This window comes from Tamandua tetradactyla, chromosome 2, assembly GCF_023851605.1.
Source record: "Tamandua tetradactyla isolate mTamTet1 chromosome 2, mTamTet1.pri, whole genome shotgun sequence".
NCBI lineage: Eukaryota > Metazoa > Chordata > Mammalia > Pilosa > Myrmecophagidae > Tamandua > Tamandua tetradactyla.
In genome coordinates, this window is record NC_135328.1 from 17,360,640 (window position 1) to 17,373,038 (window position 12,399).

A 12,399-nucleotide genomic window follows, 5' to 3' on the forward strand; every position below is an offset into this window, starting at 1 on the left:
TGTTTTTTCTCCTTTAAATGTTTTATGGAATTTACCAATTACATCATCTGGGCTTGGAGATTTCTTTTTCAGATGCATTTTTAGTTAAAATTTTAATTTTTAATTACATTATTTACTTAATCTTGCATGAGTTTTGGTAGTTGTGGTTTTCAAAAATTGCCCTGTTTCATCTGTGTTGTCAAACTTATAGGCATACAGTTATTCCTACTATCACTGTATTATCCTGTTCCTTTCTTCAGAATCTGTAGTGATGTTACCTCTCACATTCCTGATACTGATAATTTGTGTTCTCATTTGTTCTGATCACTCTACCTAGAGATTTATTAGTTTTATTTATTTTTCCCCAAAGAAATCAATTTTCATTTGATAGATTTTCTCTATTTTTCTGTTTTCGATTTCCTTGATTTCTACTCTTATCTTTATTATTTCCTACTTTCTTCTTGCTTTGATTTTATTTTTCTCTTCCTTTCAAGTGTCTTGAGAAGTTTAGATTATTATTTGGGGATTTTTTTTTCTAATATATATTTATTTTTGTAATTAGTGCTATAAATTTCTTTATAAGGACTGCCTTAAGAGCATCCAAAATTTTCTGTAGTGTTTTAATTTTTATTAATTTACTTATATTTTTAAATTGACTTTCCCTTTGACCTATGGATTGTTTTGAAGTGTTTGTTTACTTCCCACACGTTTGGTGATTTTTCTATTATTTTCTGCAATCAATTTCTATTTTAATTATTTTATTGTCAGAGAACATGCTTCATATGATTTCATTTCTTTAAATCTGTTAGCTTGCTTTGTGACCCAAGAAGTGGTCTATTTTGGCAAATGTTCCATAGGTGCCTGAAAAAAACTATGAATTCAGCTGTTATTAGATAGAGTGTCCTATAATTATCAATGAGACCCTGTTGCATGATCATTTTTAGTTCTATCCTTGCTGATTTTCATTCTAGTGAAATTTTCGTTCTGCTTTCTGTTTCTATAGATTTTCCTTTTCTGGACATTTCATATAAATGGAATCATGCAATATGTGGGGGTTTTTTTGTGATTGGCTTATTTCGCTTAGTATAATGTTTTCAAGATTCATCAGTGTTCCATGTTTCAGTATGAACTATCCAATGCAACATGGCAAGAAAGGAAATAAAGTCATTCATAACGGAAAGGAAGAAATAAAACTGTCTTTATTCATGTATGGAATACACAACATTTTGTTTATTCAGTTGGGACATTCAGGTTGCTTTCATCTTTTGGCTGTTGTGAATAATGCTGCTAGGAGCATTCAGTTACTAGCTTTCATAGGATATATGTTTTAATTTCCCTTAGGTATATACTGAGGAGTGGAGTTGCTGGATTAAATGGTACCTCTGTGTTTAACTTTTTCAGGAACTGCCAGACTGTTTTTTGAAGTGGCTGTACCTTTTCCACCAGCAGCATATGAGGGTTCAATTTTTCTAAATCCTTGTCAATACTTGTTATTATTTTTTTTTTATTATAAACTTCCTACTAGGAATGAAATTATATCTTTCATGCTGTTTTTAAGTAAATCTCTCTCTGTATGTTTTTTAGTGATTACTCTAGAGCATACAATAAGCCTGCGTATGTTATCACCCTTTATTAACATTTACATACTTAAAGTGAAATATAGATACCTTAATGCTAGCTAAGTTCCTTTGCTCTCTCCTCTTTCTGATATAGTTTCTTTATAAATTACCTCTGCACATACTGAAAACCCCATCAGACAATGTTATAATACTTGTTTTCAACCACAAAACATAATTTTAAAAACTACAGATAAAAAGAATATTCTATTTCCCCAGATATTTACTGTTCTGTTGCTCTTTATTCTTTCCTAATGTCCCATGTTTCCTTTTGTTATCATTAACTTTCTTTATGAAGTTTTCTTATCCAATTATATTATAACATGTCTGTATGTTATAATACAGCTATATTCAGTTTCATTCTTGGATGATATTTTTACTGGATATAGAATTCTGAGCTTTTAGGTCTTTTTTTTCAGCACTTGAAAAAAAAAGCTGTGCCACTTCCTTCTGGCCTCCATAGTTTTTGAAGTGAAATACACTGTCACTCAAATTGCTGTTCCCCTATAGATAATATATTTCTTCTTTCTGGCTGATTTTGTGATTTTTATCATTGTCTTTAGTTATTAGAAATATAATTATGATATCAGTGCTTAAATTTGAGGAGACAGCTAGTCAAAAATTTGAGGTTTGCTCAGTTTCTTAAATCTGTAGGTTTATATCTTTCATCAAATTTGTCCAGTTTTCAGCCTTTATTTCTCCAAATATTTTTTCAGTCTTGCACTCTTTCTCTTCTTCCTCTAGGATGCAGATAAAATGAATGGTAGATCTTTTGTTATTGTCAGGTTTCTGTTAAATTTTTTCACATCTGTTTTCTCTTTGGGGTTCAGATTGGATAATTTCCATTGATCTGTCTTCAAGTTCACTAATTCTTTCATTTGTCATTTCCACTCTGTTGATAATTTCTTATTGGAGCATTTTTATATAGTTGATTTAAAGTACTTGTCAAATAATTCTAATTTCTGTATCATCACAGTGTTGGTATCTGTTCATTGTCTTTTCTCACTTAACTTGGTATTTTCCTGCCTCTTGGTTTGTCTAGTAATTTTGGATTGTATCTTGGACATTTTGAGTATGATGTTATGAGACTTTGGTTCCTATTAAAATCTTCTTTTTTAGTAGGCTGACAATCTGTTTAGGTTTAGAATGAACACTGTTGTTCAGTTTTGTGTACTATGGTTGACATGTTTTCAAAACCCTTGTAGGGGTCTCCGGTCTGCCCACTTCTGTGTTACCCAGAGGCCAGTTTAAAACCTAGGCAGTTTTTTACGCTGTGGTTCACTTTTCAGAGTGTTTGCTATTTTGATTCTAGTTGGTTCCATGTATGGGCTGCTCTGGGGTACCCACGACTTCATATACAGATTTAAAGAATCTCTTTCTCCAACTTTCTGCTCTTCATAATCCTCCCCCACTCTCTTGGACTGAGATACAACTTTTTGCTGTCCTTCACTTAGTGTCAGGCATGGTTGTTTACAGGGATTTTTCCCCATGGTCTCCACAGTGTTGAGTTGGGGAGGAAAGGGACACAGTTTCATTCATTGTATTTATTTTGAGTAAAGCAGGTGTAGTCAAGGGTTGACTCTTGCAGTGTTTCCCTCCTCTGATTCTTTTTACAAGAGAAAACAGGTTTTTCTTGTGTTTTGTTATTGTTTGTTTGCCCATACACATTGATATTTACAGGTTGTACTCTAAGGCCCAGTCCAGTTATATAGAGAGTTCTGCAGTCCCTAACCAGCCTGCTTCTTTTCTCTATCTTTCATATATTTTGTCCAGAGTTGTTACTTACAATTAGCAGAAAGATTAGGGTAGGAATGTGTTTATTCTGTCTTATCAGGAATGGGAAGCCAACTATGACTCAGTTTTACATCACTCATAAAAACATACTACAATGCTTAGGATATAAGAACTAAAAAGTATTTTTGACAAAAGAAAGGAATAAAGACATAACACAGTAGTTAAGAATATGACCTTTAGAGTCAGCAATCAGTTTGAATTCTAGCTCTACCATATACTTTCAGTGTGAATGTACTGAAAGGCTACTTAACTTCTCTAAGCTTCCAATTCCTATAATATGGAGATGATAATATCTACCTCATAAGATAATTAAAAATGAGATAATATATTTAATGCATTTAGCACAGTACTTGATAATAAACAATTAGTAAATGTAGTTCTTAATTATATATAACAATAATCAAATATCACCATGTGTTTCTTATACTCACAGGAAACTCTGCTTTTAAAGACAAAGAAGATCAATTTGGTAGGACACCACTTATGTATTGTGTGTTGGCTGACAGATTGGATTGTGCAGATGCTCTCCTGAAGGCAGGAGCAGATGTTAATAAAACTGATCATAGCCAGAGAACAGCCCTGCATCTTGCAGCTCAAAAGGTGAGAAACAAAATTACCTTGAAGGGTAAATCCTTTGTGTGGTATTTGTCACTTGATTAGTGGAAATACATGATGAATATATGATGAAGAAAGTGCAAGTACATGTCTTTTAGATTTTCTTGTGTTTTCTCTAAAAGCAGTCTTTAAACTGCAGAGAATAAAGCAAAAGACAGTCATAAGTATCTGCATCAGTGTCTAAGGTCCTTCTACCAGTCTGATTTATTCTATGATCTGAGGTTAACTTGAGAAAAGGAGATCCAAATTTTATCTTCAGTATGCTTAAAGCTATATTGCATATCACCTTGTGCATGGGAATAAACAAAAGCACTGACATGTTGGTATTGGTTGAGTTCAAATATTGGGAAAGTGTATGCATTTTCTACTTTTCACTGTTTAAATTTTTTTCCTTAATGAGTATTACTTTCACAATAAAAAGTTGCAGTCTGTCTTGAAATATATAACATTAAGGAACATAAAAATAATTTACTTTCTGAATGTATTTTCAGCTTTTTACAATTCTAAAGCCATGTTGCCACATCAATGATTTCATGTTTTTAAGGGCATTGTCATGGACTCCTATTTTTAAAGGTTAAACACACCAAAAAATAGAATGAGAAGTTTCTAGATTTACTTAAAGATTTATTCAACCAAAATCTATTTTTCCCCTCCATAAAATTTTGTTCAATAAAATTTATTCCCAATGCCTGGTATTTTTATCTTTGTTATTTTAGACTTCTATACTTTTGGAATAAAAAGCAATGAAAATGAATTGAAGTCTGCAGAATCTATTAGAATTGTATCCCATTAAAAAATGTGAACCAGATATAGCTGATTAATTGAGGGGTTAGGAAAATATCTTTTCATTAATTGAATCCATCAAAGGAGACTGACATTAAGATATACTACTGAATATGCTGGTTATATGCTTTTATCAGTTAGGTCTGTCAGGTTATTTCCAAAGTCATTTATCTTGAATTTGATTTTTATTATAGTAATTTAAAAAAATCTCCCCCATTTTCAATCTCGGTTTTAACTACTACTCAGGTTTTTATAACCTTTACCTAGGCTTGTCAGCTATTAAAATTATTCACTCAGGAAAGGTAATTTCATTTAACTTATCATTTGTAAAATAAACATTTCGGAGTGGAAATAGCCCCAATATTAAGAATTAGATGTACTTTAAAGTTTTTCATAGTGATATATTTAGATTTAAAACTCAACTTTAAATGCATCTCTCACAGATCTCAAGTGGTTAATGTCTGCTGCTGAGGTTTCCACTACAGATGCAAGAAAAAAAGTCCTTATACTTTCTGTCTGTCTGATTGTAGCAGCTAAGATTGAATGGGGGAATACAGGAAATTCTAAAAACATGGGAAAGGGGAAATAATCTTTGCAATTCAGAAATATACTGCAAACAGCAAATAACCTTTTTACTCTACCAAAAGTATCTTTGACATTTGAATTTAAAAAAAAAAACTCCAAAAATGTAGGTTGGAGGGACCAAACTTAGCATCAAGTGGATTTTGTGGAAAAAGTGAGATTCGAAATTGATGATCTAACAGTGTGATGTTGTTGTAGAGGGGTAATATGACCAAATGACTGAGAGGAGGGCATGCTAGCTGTTAGTCCTTCACAAGATGCAGTGCATTGTTTTCTTTTGCTTTTTGTTTCTATTTTGATTTTTTTATAGTGTAAAAGAATAAATAGAATTGACTCACATGTCACAATTTACATAGCTGTTTTCAAAAATAGCAAGTTTCATGTCTTTCAACTGTCTGATAATTATGCATTTTCCCCTTTTCTCTGTGTTGCTGTTTGTTTTTCCTTTTGTGCCAAAAGCAGTTATGTAGGCTTACTAGCACTAGTAGAATTTCCAGAACAATGGTAGTGGTAATTCTTTAGTACTCTGCTTTAACTATATCAAGCCTGGGTACTGTATCTGTTCTGTATCTGGAAGATGGTACAGATACTAAACCTTAGGTTAGCCTCCAATTGAGGAAGCTGAACTGAGTCTCTGTGTTTAAGTTGAAGATACTAAAGTGGTACCAGCTCTATAGCATATCCTGCTTCTGAACAGAAGCAAATATAAATTCTCTTTAGGGGCAACATTTTCACCTTAAAGTTCCAGGATTCCCCATATTATGATAGACTAAACATGATGTCACCATGAAAGATCAGACACATACGGAAGCAGTCTACCTTGAAAGAAAGTCAACAGAAACAACAAACTACCGACTTAGGGTATCAAAAACTTCAGATTGGTGTTATTAGAAACACATTTTAAAGTAACTATTGATAAAATACCTAAAGAATATAAAAGAAGAAATCAGAAAAATGAGCAAGCTGCAAGAAACTCATGACGGGGCATCAGTTCTGGCCATGACAGCTTCTTTTGGACTAACCCTTCTGCCAAAAATATCTATAAAAGCTGGACAAAACATACACATTGTTTAAAAATATTGAGAGCAACCAGCACAGGCAGGATCTAAGCAGGTACCATCATTCAAAGACAGGAAGCTTGTGAGGGGAACTCCATATTCACCCTGGCTTTTTCCAAATTGGGATGCAAAAGAATATAACCCTAACAGAAAGAAGCGCTCTTACTAGACTAAGGAAACTGAGTTTGGAGCTAGCTACAGTGGCTGGATCTTGAAGGTCAAAATCTTGCAGGGAAGGGAACTCCAGAGAAGGAACCCCAAAATCTGGGTATAAATTCCCCTTAAGTCGTTAGCAGATTTCTGAACTGCACTTGTGTAGGGTTTGGGCTCTAAGAAACTCAGTAGTAAACAATAGCTGGGAGACTAAACAGCTGAGCAGAGATTTTTTAAAATTATTCTATATTTTCTTTCACATTAAAGTCTTTTAATATTAAACAAATTGACTTTCGTATAGGGATCCAATATCACTTTAAGATATATGGATAACTAATTTTCCTAGCCTAATCTAATGCACTCCTTTTCGGTCCCTTATTAGTATGTGTTTTGTGCCCGTGCCTGGCTTTTGTATTATGCACCTCCTCTGTTTCTTTTTAATGAAGGGTCCTGAATGTTAGTCATGTAATAATGGTTAGAATAGAAGTTATATGATCAAAGTGCTTCAGAAGAACTAATAAAGAATGGCAACTGTGTATAAGTTTACTTTGGAAGAGAAAGAGAGAGGCGGTGCTTAGAAATCTAATAAAGTTCAGGCCAGTGGATTGAAGAGATATCCTGTGGAGGTAGAAATGTTTATTCAATAACAGTTTGCTGACTGTCTCCTATGTAGTCATGATCAGATACCTAGAAGGAATATATAAAAATGAATCACCTCTGCCTGCTACAGAGAAGTACTTTCAGTACCTAACCCCTAGTAGGCATCATTCCCCTTTGGTTAGTGAACTTCTCCAGTATATCAAATATATTGTTCAGGTATTGTCTATCCCATTCAGTTCTGGTGTCCGTGCTCTTTGTGCAGTCACCAACATCCATGTATGTGTGTGTGTACATCCATTCAATGTACCTTAAAACTCTTGCACCACATTCTGGGCTAGGCCTGGTATGCAAAGGTGCCAGACATGAGTCATGCTCTTAAATTGCTCCTAAATATCATGAGTGATGATGTTAAATGAGAATTAAAGCTGACTCATCTACCTTACAATAAATATGTGTTTTGTAAATTATCAATGGCCATAACATGTAACTGTCGTTGTTAGTGTTACTGGTCTGAAGATCAGCCATTCTTGAATATCATTTATTAAGGATTTTTTTGCATGGTTTTTATGTAGTAGACCATATAATGTTATGGTTCCTTAGGTTTATTTGGAGGAAAAATTCATAGCCCATAGCATTTTGTTCATATTTCTGTTAGAACCCCATTGGCTTGTATTGTAATCATTGCTTACTTTTCTCCCACTAGATTGGAGCTCCAGGCAAGGACCTTGTAGAATTTATTTTTGAAACCCCCACAATCTAGCACACTGTCTGACATGTCTTGGTTGAAAGAATGAGTATATTTGATGCTACTTATATAGAAAATCATTATTAATACAAATGCTAGACATTATGTTTACTAGAAACATTTATCCTGTTTTAAAATACATGTATGTAGAAAAACTTATTGAAATGTGCTGCTTGGCTTTATTATTTTGACACATATTTACTTCTCTGGAAACAAATTGCTATTAGTCCAAACAGGTGAAGAAATGGTACCCTAGAGAATAAAATTAATCTCAATATTCTGAACATCTGTACCTAATTTTTTTTTTCATTTAGTACCCTCAGTTTAATCCAAGAAAGCAATCATTCATACCTTTTCTGGGCTTCTCACAAAAAGATTTCTAATTGTTAGAAATGCTTTGCTCCAAGGAAGGTACTATTTCTCTGACTTCCACAAATACATTTATTTGTTAATAAGGATAAAAAAGTTTCAGCGATCTTACTGAATGTTAATAGTTACACATTTTTAAGCTTCCAAAGAGGTTATTAATTTGGCTTCAAAAAGATTAAGAATACCTACTTTGAAAATTATATTATGTTAAATACAAAAATTAAATAAGATTCAGGTTGTGGTTGTATTGTGTTGCTGTTTTTTCAATTCACAAATATAATTCTCAATTCATCTATGAAAACTGAACATTAATTTTCAGTTTTCAATATTTGCTGTTTCCATCTTAATGATTTATAAAAAATAAATGAGAAGGGTAGAATACCTCTGAAACTTCTCAGGAAAACTTAATCTCGGGAACAATATTAGGTTTCCTTATTTTGTACACACACACAAATAATCCACTCCCCACTTCCCTTTGGCTGTATCTTTCTATATTTTCATATGGTACATATATATCTCTACTATAGCTCTTATTTACCATAGATAATCATAAATTTTATTTACCTATTTTTCCTGCTGAAGCTATTTGAAGGCAGAGGCCCTATCTTATTTGCTTTTATAGCGCCAGTTCCTAGCACAGCATCTGCCATCTAATAAAGACTCAGTTAATGTTTGTTTAATGAATGCATGAATGAATGAATCAATCAATAAGCAAATGTGAACATCCAGTAAATGTTTTATGAATGGTATGGTCTTCGAAATTATTAAAGTTTAAATTAATAGTCATATTTATTCCTTGTTATTCCTTCCCACCCCACTTACAAAGTTGTAAGCAGGATTTTACAAAAATGTCTAAGCTTCACTTCTCAAAATCACTTTCATATGCCTCAATTTCTTCATTTATAAAGTGGAATAATAGCTCTCCTATCTGCGATACAGAAATGATGGGTCCTTAAATAGTTGGAGAAATACACTCTAAGAGTGTAAATTATAATATTATTGCTGTTGGTCATATTGCAATATAGGTATAAACATCAAATACTCTAGGAATCAGGAGATGTCCAAGATAGAAAATGTCCTTCAGAGTCTTCTAATCTAGTGCCATCATTGAAGTAGGAAACTGACTCCCAGTTCTCCTTTCATTGTCTTCTCTTGATAAATTATTCATCACTTTTTTTGCATTTGCATGGGGCTAGAATGTGCTTTACCCTATTTTTAAAATTATTTTAAGCTTATAAAAAGAATAGAGAGTCATATAACAAGCACTTAGTTATCTGAATATTTCTCATTTTTGCTTCAGCCCCTTTTTTAATGAAATAAAGCAGTCAAAATGTATTTGAAGTCTTCTGTATATCTTCCCCAATCCTATTCCTGTCTTTCTCTCCTTCCTCAGTCTGTCTCAGTTTTGGTGGTTTCAATTCCAATGCATATTTTTCTACCTTTATATATATATAAATATGTATGTTTATACACACACACGCACACACAAACAATATATAATGTTGTTTTACATGCTTAAAATCTTTATGTAAAACATATTTTACTGTGAATGTCAATCCCCAATTTGCTTTTTTGACTTACTATGTTTTTGAGATTTATTCATGTTGACCATGTTGCCGTAGTTCACAAAAGATTGTATCCAAATGTCCAGAAGACACGTGAAAAGATACTCAACATCATTACTAATTAGGAAAATGCAAATTAAAGGCACCATGAGATATGATGACACAACTATTATTTGAATTCATACACACTCCAGTAACAGCTGAGAAAAATGAGTGCCTTTTCCACTAAAAGACATGTACAAGAATGTACATAGTAAATTTGCTTGTTCTTAACAGCAGAAACATCCCAAAATCTATCAGCAAACAAATGGTAAGTAAATTGTGGTATATTCCTACAATGGAATACAGTACAATAAAAAAAAAGGAATGAACTGATAATTCAACAACATGGGTTAATTTTATAGATGTTATATTGATTAAAAGAAGTCAGACACATATGCTGTGCATATGAATTTCAAGAACAGGCAAAATTAATCTGTGGTGATTCAAATCAGATTAGTGGTTACCTAGGTTGGTGTTGACTGGGAAGGGACATGAGGAAGTTTGTGGTTGCCAGAAATGTATATTCATCTGGGTGTTGGTTACATAAACTTTTATCAATCTATGTATGTAAGTTTTGTGCACTTTATTGTATACCTCATAACAAATTATTTTTTTAAAAATGGAGAATGTCCAGAACTTGGTGACCATTATATATAGGTAGATAAGGGAGGATGGAAATAAAAATGTTCCTGGCCTAGCCTCTTAAGAATTCAGGTCGCGTTTCCCTGGCCTTAGCCTCAGGAGCTATGTGAAGGTCCTGCATCTGTGCTCTAAGTGATTGTCAAACTTTAGCATATATCAGAATCACCTTGAGAGTTTGTTAAATCACAAATTGTTAGGCCCCATCTCTAGACTTTTTAATTCAGTTTGTCTGACATAGGGCCAGAGAATTTGCATATATAACAAAGTCAGGGTGATAGTGCTGTTCCAAGGACAATCCTTTGAAAATCACTGCTTTACTCTATTTGCACTGGTCTCCCCATTTTGAACTCCATTGACTTCACACCCTTTGTATCTCACCCCTTGGACTGATAACTCTTGCCTACGATCCTTGGCTTTTGATGATGTCATTCACAGAGAAAGGATTTATTGACCAAGGAACAATTTTGAGAGGAAGTAATAAGTTCAGTTGTGCACATATTGAATTTCAGGTCGCTAGGGATACCTTGGTGGTGATGACAAATGCGAAGTTGTATATACTAGTTTGGATTTCAAATCCAAACTAGCTGGAGTCATTAGTGCATGTAGAAGCCACAGAAGGAAATGAGGTGCACTGGTGTGGATAGATGCAAAAGGGATCAGAAATAGGAAGCAATAACCTTCAAAATTTAAGGAAAATATGTAGAAAGAAACAGTAGCAAGGGTAGTGAGAGAGGAACTAGATCAGAGTTGTGGTGTGGAACCAAAGGGACGAGTTTTGAGCGGAAGATCAATTTCTGTTTCTTTTTAACACTACTAAGATTTGGATTGTACTTTTTATACTAATTGACCCAATAAACACTGGTCAAACTAATGAATGGTATAAATATGGTAAGAATTGAAAGTTTCCATTGGGTTTTTCAGTTAGAAAATGACCTCAGCAAGAGGAATGTTAGAGTTGGACACAGAAGCTGGTTACCAATGCTGGGGAATTAGTAAGGGAGGGTGTGGAGACAGTAAAGACACATGACTCTTTCAAAATGAGAATGACTGATAGATTAATGAGGTGATGTGTCAGGGAAAATTTTTAGATGAGCAAGTATGTGTGTGTGTGTGTGTGTGTGTGTGTGTGTAAATTTCAATAGATAATAGTATAATGACCCTCATATAACCATTACCCAGCTTCAACAGTGAATAATTCATAAACTTGTTTTTTCTGTATACCACAACTGGGTAATTATAAAACAAATCTCAGACATCCTATCACTTCATCCATAAATACTTCAGAATATTTCTCTCAAATACAGAATATATTTTAACATATTCCCACAATATCAGAATACCTAAAAAGAAATTTAAATGTTCCTCAGTGTCATTAAATATCTAATCAGTGTTCAGGTTTTCCTGATGGCCTCTTTTTAAACTTTTAATGGTTGATTTACTCAAATCAGGATATGTTCAAGGTCTACACTTTGCAGTTGGTTGATAAGTGTTTTCCAATCTAACAATAAGAGGAGAGAAATTTATTTGACCCTATTTATATGTTGAGGAAAGGAGTCGCCAAAAAAATGGGAGGGGGGATGTATGATTGATGGATCAAAGTCCTGGGGGAAGTGAGAACAGAAATGATCCAAAGTGCAGCTGGAAAGTTTAGGCTTGGACAGTAGGAATGTTCCGTGAATAAGGACAGTATGAATTTAGAATGTATTGAATATTATTGACAATTAATTAATTATGAAATTTGAAAAGCAGAAGGGACCTTGGCAATTACTCTCATTGTCTAGCAAGAGAGGAGCTCTCAGTTTCAGTTTTGAAAGCAGTAGAGTACTGGCCCTAGAGCAGGGTTAGACAGGAAAGTG

General features: G+C 33.5%; 1 protein-coding gene and 1 non-coding gene across 7 annotated transcripts in view; both read left to right on the forward strand.

Moving 5' to 3' along the window:
* INVS (inversin) overlaps positions 1 to 12,399 on the forward strand; it is a 224,476-nt gene that overhangs the window by 44,365 nt on the left and 167,712 nt on the right. For all 6 annotated transcript variants that reach the window (XM_077140262.1, XM_077140265.1, XM_077140261.1 and 3 more), the window contains exon 3: positions 3,823 to 3,989. In XM_077140262.1, coding sequence (XP_076996377.1) covers positions 3,823 to 3,989 — 167 coding nt within the window. The remainder of the gene's footprint in view (positions 1 to 3,822; positions 3,990 to 12,399) is intronic.
* On the forward strand, positions 5,216 to 5,346 carry LOC143675367 (small nucleolar RNA SNORA31). Its single transcript, XR_013171593.1, has one exon. It is a non-coding gene; the product is annotated as a small nucleolar RNA SNORA31 (small nucleolar RNA).